The 7,528-nt window shown below is 48.9% G+C and overlaps 1 protein-coding gene across 1 annotated transcript in view; it reads right to left on the bottom strand.

Annotated features, from left to right (window-relative positions):
• The window catches only part of PRKX (protein kinase cAMP-dependent X-linked catalytic subunit), a gene marked incomplete in the record, with an annotated part of 30,058 nt that overhangs the window by 5,133 nt on the left and 17,397 nt on the right, over nt 1-7,528 (bottom strand). Inside the window, 2 exon segments of the mRNA XM_027767970.1 lie at nt 106-201; nt 4,880-4,999. Coding sequence (XP_027623771.1) covers nt 106-201; nt 4,880-4,999 — 216 coding nt within the window.

Here is a 7,528-nt window from a genome sequence, read left to right as displayed (position 1 = left end):
GGAAGTCACCAGCCCCAAAAGAAAAAAAAAAAAAAAAAAAAAAACAAAAAAAAACTCTCAAAAAAAAAAAAAACCCACAAAGAACAAATTCAAAGGGAAACTTACTTGACGCTGAAATCCAAATGCCTGGGAAAATCTATTTTGCCAGCAAGAATTTTCTGATAAATGCCAAATGGATTGTCATCAAAAAACGGAGGAAATCTGTTAAAAAAAAAAAAATGAACATCCATTTTTAGTGCAAAGAAAGCATGGGGGAAAATTCCTACTTTGTAACTATAGGTACGTCTGCTTCACATGCACAGAAAATCAGACTTTATTTCAAAGACACACTGCCCTTGCACCCCGAAGCGATCCACGTAGAAACACACGTGACAAGGCAGAGGGTGTCAGGGTAGGGTGTTGCACGCCTGAAAATCGCACAGAGGGGAGGTCTCTTGGGGAGGAGGGAGAACCATCTGGGAGGTGTCTGCAGGATGAATGTCTTTCTTTTTAAAATTTATTATTTTCTTTTCTTTTTTAGAGTATTTTTTTGCTGTAGGGTGTGTGTGCTTGCTGGAGAGACAGAGACAGAAAGTGAGAAATCACCCCCCAGAAGGGAAGGTCATACTGCAATCCCTTCTCCATTCTCCTGTCGGGATCTTGGGCACGCACGCACACGCGCCCGGGCGGGAGTTTTAAGCCACCGGGTCCGGGATGCGAACCGCGGTCGACTATGTGGGAGTCCAGCGACACAGCCATGACGCCACCTGCTGGTGTCAGGGTTGCCTCTGTGTGTAGATTACATTCCCGTTCCTCAGTCTCACAGTGTGGTGTGTTGCGGAGATTTCTGACAGCCGTGTCTCTTCAGCGTCCCTGGTCTGGGAGCTCCTGCTGACCCTGCCCCGACGTGGCAGTGGGCCGGGCTGGGAGATGGAGCCGGCGTGCAGACATCCCCACGGCCCCCAGGAGGAGCCCCTGCAGCGACGCCCGCCCAGCCAGCCCGGCCTCCCGTCGCCAGGCCTGGGTGGCGCCCCGTCGGAATGCAGTCAGCTCTGAGATGATGTCAGGAAAAGCCATCGTCGGGAATGGGACATGAACTCTGGGAGAAGGCGGGCCCCACCTCCCAAAAACAACACTCCCGAAACCACGCGCTTCTGGGAAGCAGACATTCCACGGCAGTGTCATGGCAAAGGTATTTTGGCCGCAGTTCATAAAAAAAAAGTATTGGATCTTGACGTTAGGAAAAACACACAAAGCGTCGCTCTCTAGCCAGCGCTGCCCAGGACTCTGAAAGGTACCCTTTTTGAATCACTCAGATTTCTGGTCCTGGGACCAGCAGTTAGCGTAATGGCTGTGTCGCTGGACTCCCACGTAGTCGACCACAGTTCGAGTCCCGGACCTGCTGGCTTAAACTCACGCCGAGTGCGTGTGCGTGCGTGCCCAAGATCCCGAGAGGAGAATGGAGGAGAAGGGCTTGCGGCGTGACCATCCCCGCGGGGGGTGATTTCTCGCTTTCTGTCTCTCTGTCGCTCTCTCGCTCTGTCGGGCGAGTGCACGCGCCCCATAGCAAAAACCTCTCCAAAAAAGATTTCTGACCCCACACGCATACACTTGAATAAGGAGTCCCCAGTGAAATGCACTGTTCAGAGCAGGGTGCTTTCGGTGGGGAGATTTGATATCCACGATTAATTACTCAAATAAGAGACCAATCGTAGGGGTCAGCAGGTGACGTGCTGGTTAAGGCGCTGGACTCCCACAAGGCCGACTGCAGTTCGAGTCCCAGACCCGGACCCGGAGACTTGGTTTCTCAGTCTGCCCCTGACCCCGTCTCACTCTGGTGAGCACAGGTGCCCTAGAGAAAATGAGTCATCATCGTCCTAGATTAAATGAAAATTTATTAAAATAAAAGATAAAGAGACCAGTAACACACTACATCTAATTATATTATTTCTTACTCTAATGTGTTTTAATATTCTAATATATCATAGCAATTGCTTTCATTTTATATACTGTTGTTCATAGGCTCTAACAGTATATTTTAATGCTGTTCTCTTCTGATATATTGTAATATTCCACTACACCCTAATTCTCATCCTACTCCCAATTCTAATACACCTTAGTTTTATTTTATCGTCTACCCATTATATTCTCGTATAATTCAGTATTCTAATAATAATTATACCGATTTTATATAATCAGGGAGCCTGCAGGAGGTGGGGTGGTTAAAGGTACTGGATTCCCACATGGCTGACTACGGTTCAAATCCCGGGCCTGGCAGCTTGCTTTCTCGCTTTTCCTTTCTCTCTGTCTCTCTCTGGTCAAAATAAAAAAATAATAACAAGAAATGGAATTAAATAAATAATTCCTTTTAAAAAAAAATAATAATTTTACATAATCAGCATCTATTCTAGTATCCTATATTGATGGTATTCTACTCTAAAACACTCTACTAAGGGGACCAGCGGTTAGCGTAATGGCTATGTTGCTGGACTCGCACGTAGTCGACCACAGTTCGAGTCCCGGACCTGGTGGCTTAAACTCATGCCGGGCGTATGTACAAGCGTGCCCAAGATCCCGAGAGGACAATGGAGGAGAAGGGATTGCGGCGTGGCCATTCCCCCTGGGGGCTGATTTCTCGCTTTCTGTCTCTCTGTCTCTCTCTGTGTGTCTGGTGAGTGCACGTGTCCCATAGCAAAAACCTCTCCAAAAAAAAAATAAGAAAAACAAAACAAAACACTCTACTAAGGAAATAACCCCCCCATTATTCTGATGCTAATTTTATGTAATTGCAATATTATATCACGGTTCTAATATAAATTAGTGTTTGCGTCTATTGTGGTCATTCCAAATTTTATTCTAACCTAATATGCTCCAGTAGCGTATTATTTTCTAGAAATAGCTGCTACTCATTTCTCTTTTTTCTTTTCTTTCTTTTTTTTTTTTAAGAGGTTTTTGGTATAGGGCACGTGCACTCATCGGACAGAGAGACAGAAAGCGAGAAATCACCCCCTGGGGGGGGATGGTCACGCCGCAATCCCTTCTCCTCCATTCTCCTCTTGGGATCTTGGGCACGCACGCACACGCGCCCGGTGTGAGTTTTAAGCCACCAGGTAGGTCCAGGACTCGAACCACGTGTAGGCCACATGGGAGTTCAGCGACATCTTTTTTGTAAAATTTTGATCTGGGATATGCTCACTGGAGAGAGAAAGAGAGGGAAAGTGAGAAATCACCCCCTCAGCGGGGACGGCCACGTTTCAATCCCTCCTCCTCCACTCTCCTCTCGGGATTTTGGGCACGCACACCAACACCCTCGAATCTCTGGGTCCAGGACTCGAACCGCCGTGAACTACGTGGGAGTCCAGCACCTCAACCCTCTCCCCATCTGCTGGCCCACAGGTGACAGTATTGCACCCGGATAATGGGGACAGACCTCAGGGCTGTGAACCTTAGTTATTCAGAAGGGCCGGGTTCTGGTATCTCTGTCCTTGGGCAATGCTGCCCCCTTGTGCTCACTGACTTTATGGGAGGAGACCGTGGACAATGCTCGACCCCTGCTTGGCTTGAGACCGCCTGGCTGGGGAGCATCTGGAGAAATCTGTCGTCATATGACGTGCGAGACACGTCCACGGGAAAGGTGAGGGGACATGCAGAAGGCCAGGCAGACGGATGACAGGCAGGGGTGTTGGGAGGTCGGGTACACCTCAGAGATAGATGGATGAAAGAGATATGTATACACTTCAGAGATAGATGGATGATAGAGACATACGTACACACTTCAGAGATAGATGGATAGAGACATACGTATACACTTCGGAGATGGATGATAGAGATACGTATGCACTTCAGAGATGGATGACGACAGAGATACATAGACACTTCAGAGATAGGTGGATGATAGAGATACATATCCACCTCAGAGATAGATGGATGATAGATAGACAGAGATACCCCTAAGATTGATAGGTGGATGATAGAGATACACATACACCTCAGAGATGGATGGATGATAGACAGAGATACATAGACACTTCAGAGATAGGTGGATGATAGAGATACGTATCCACCTCAGAGATAGATGGATGATAGACAGAGATACCCATATACTTCAGAGACAGATGGATGATAGACAGAGATACCCATATACTTCAGAGACAGATGGATGATAGAGATACATAGACACTTCAGAGATAGATGGATGATAGAGATACATATACACCTCAGAGATAGATGATAGAGATGCATAGACACCTCAGAAATAGATGGATGATAGACAGAGATACGCATATACCTCAGAGATAGATGATACATAGAGACACTCTTTAAAGACAGTAGAGACACAGGTGCACTTAGTGACTGACGGATTACAGGCAGATAGACGTGTATACGGGAGCAGTAGACCCGGTCGGCAGGATCTGGATGGGCTGATGAACAGGTGCGTACAGTCAGCCAGTCAGACACACAGAGGCTCACAGAACATAGAAAGCACATCCCCATACGCACGCCCACATGGTCCGACCACACGTCTGCCTTCCTTTGGAACTAGTGGGTGGCAGAGGAGTTACAGTGCTGGACTCCCACGTGGCCGACTACGGTTTGAGTCCCAGACGGCAGCTTGAAACTCACGCTGGGCGCGTGTGCGTGCGTGCCCAAAAATCCCAAGAGGGGGAGAATGGAGGAGAAGGGATTGTGGCATGGCCATCCCCCCCTAGGAGGGGTGATTTCTCACTGTCTCTCCACCTCTCTCTCTCTCTGTCTCTGGCGAGTGCACATGCCCGACAGTAAAAATAAAAGGTTGCATTACTTTTCTCTCGTCCGCCCACAAGCAGACCTCGGCGGTGGAGGCTGTGTGAGCCGGCGGGTGAGGGGTGCCCGGGCTGGAGCCTGCCGAGGCCGTACTCACCCTGAGAGCATCTCGAAGATGAGGATGCCGAGAGCCCACCAGTCCACCGCCCTGCCGTGGCCCTTGCTCTGGATGACTTCGGGGGCGAGGTACTCAGGCGTTCCGCACAGCGTCCACGTCCTGCAGGGGTGACAGACAGGCCTCAACAGCTTAGGCACAGCCTCTCCCCCCGGCCCCGGGCTTAACCAACGCTTAAATGCACAAAGATTATACTCTGCTTCTTCTGTAGATTTGTTATGGAGCACCGGGCCAGCAGGTGGCATGGTGGCTAAGGCACTGCGCTGGACTCCCACGTGGCCGATGGAGGTTCGAGTCCCACTCCTGGTGGCTTCAAAGATCACACTGGGCACGTGTGTGTGCATGCCCCAAATCCAGAGCAGAATGGAGGAGAAGGGATGGCACTATGGCCATCCCCTCCGGGGGTGATTTCCCACTTCCTCCCTCTCTGTCTCCCTCTGGTGAAGGCAGGCACCCTCAGATAAAAACGTAAAAATAAAATAATAAACATATAAAAATGATTATGGCGTGTGTGTACTCCACCAGAGAGAAAGAGAGAGGGAAAGTGAAAACTCACCCCCCAGGGGGGATGGCCACACCGCCATCCCTTCTCCTCCATTCTCCTCTCAGGATTTTGGGCACGCACGCACACCAGGCGTGCTTGCCCAGCCACTGGGTGTGGGACTTGAACCACACAGTTGGCCGTGTAGGATCCAGCCACTTCAACTGTCACGCCACCTGCTGGTCCCCAATAAACTTGTATTTTAATTCCATCTTTCCACAAACGTTTTGAAGTCCTCTGTTAGCATTGCTATGAGACTTATTATTACTAAGAAGCCAAGAAAAAAAGACACTATTTCATAGAAAATGGCACTTTTAACCTATCCAAGATAGGGCTGGCAGGTGGCGTGGTGGTTAAGGGCGCTGGACTCCCACATGGCCAAGCATGGTTTGAGTCCCAGACCTGGCAGCTTGCTTTCTCACTCTCTCTGTCTCTCTCGGGTCAAATTTAAAATCATAATAAATAATTCATAGTAATAATAATCATGAACATTAAATACATTTTTTTAAAGTAAAACATAAAATTCCATCACTGTCTTCTGGATCTTTTGCATTAGAGACATCGGGATGTTTTAGGTTTACGCAGAATGAAGCACTTGGCCAAGGATTTTCTCCGAGTGCCGTGTGCTGTAAAGATAGAGACTGAATGGAAAAGTAAGCGAAAACCTGAGCTTCTACTGCCATCTGGTGGACAGCGGGCTGGAAGGATTCTTTGTTCTATATCTTTTTTTTTTTAAGTTTTGTAAGCTGAGTTGTATGAATGAGAGAAAAGCAAGCCTAAGAGCGTCCCGACTCGGCAAAACAGCCATCTGCCCTCACCCTGGCCCGCCTCAGAGCACACAGGGCTGTCTACACTCCTGGCCTACACAGCGGACTCGCCAGGAAAGAGCCAGAAGAGGCCCAGGAGGGTCGACCTCACAGAGCGTCACGTGGACTGCCCTGCCACCATCCAGCCCCTGCAAGGAGCGACCCTGAGCGGCCGAGCCGGACCCAGGAAAATAAGAGGCCCGGGCTGGTGGCCTCGAGAACAGCTTTGCCTACATGGAACTTTCTGGGACATTTGCTTATTATCGTTCTATTCCGTCATCCCCACCCCACCGTGCTTAAGATCAGTCATTTTTTAAAAAGAATTATTTAGTTAGGGGACCAGCAGGTGACACGGTGGTTAAGGTGCTGGACACTCCCACATGGCCGACCATGGTTTGAGTCCTGGACCTGGTGGCTTGCTTTCTCACTTTCCCTCGCTGGTCACATTCAAGTAAAAATGAATGAATAGATAAAATTAAATAAATCTTTAAAAAAATACTTATTTAATTTTATCCATTCATTATTTTAATTTGACCCAAGAGAAACAGAGAGAAGAGAGAGACAGAGAGACAGAAAGCGAGAAATCACCCCCCAGGGGGGATGACCACACTGCAATCCCTTCTCCTCCGTTCTCCTCTCGGGATCTCGGGCACGCATGCACACACGCCCGGCGTGAGTTGAAGCCACCGGGTCTGGGACGCAAACCGCGGTCGACTACATGGGAGTCCAGCGACATAGCCATGACGCTAACTGCTGGTCCCTGGGATCTTGGGCTTGTACGCACACATGCCTGGTGTGAGTTTCAAGTCGCTGGTTTCCGGGACTCGAACCGCCATTGAGTCATGTGGGAGTCCAGCACCTGCCTTTAACCACTGTGCCACCTGCTAAGTCCTTGCCTATGTCATCTGTTTTTTAAAAACAATTATTTATTTAATTCTATTTGTTATTATTATTTTTCTACTTCACCAGACAGATATAAAGAGAGAGAAAAGGAAAGTGAGAAACCAAGCTGCCAGGTCTGGGACTCGAACCGTGGTTGGCCATGTGGGAGTCCAGCGCCTGTAACCACCACGCCAGGGCATTTTGCATTGACGTAACTACTCCTCAGTAAGGCAACCCAAGGCTAGCTTAGACTTTGTTCCTTATTTCCATATAGTGGCAATGCCCTCATTGGACTTACCCCGTGAAGACAGAGAGTCAGAATAAAGAATAACTTCTCGGGGCCGGCAGGGGGCCTGATGGTTCAGGGCGCTGGACTCCCACATGGCCGACCACGGTTCGAGT

This window comes from Tupaia chinensis, unplaced genomic scaffold, assembly GCF_000334495.1.
Source record: "Tupaia chinensis unplaced genomic scaffold, TupChi_1.0 Scaffold145072_1, whole genome shotgun sequence".
Lineage (NCBI taxonomy): Eukaryota > Metazoa > Chordata > Mammalia > Scandentia > Tupaiidae > Tupaia > Tupaia belangeri.
Note: the sequence above shows the minus strand (reverse complement) of the source record. Positions and strands in the feature narration are given on the sequence as shown.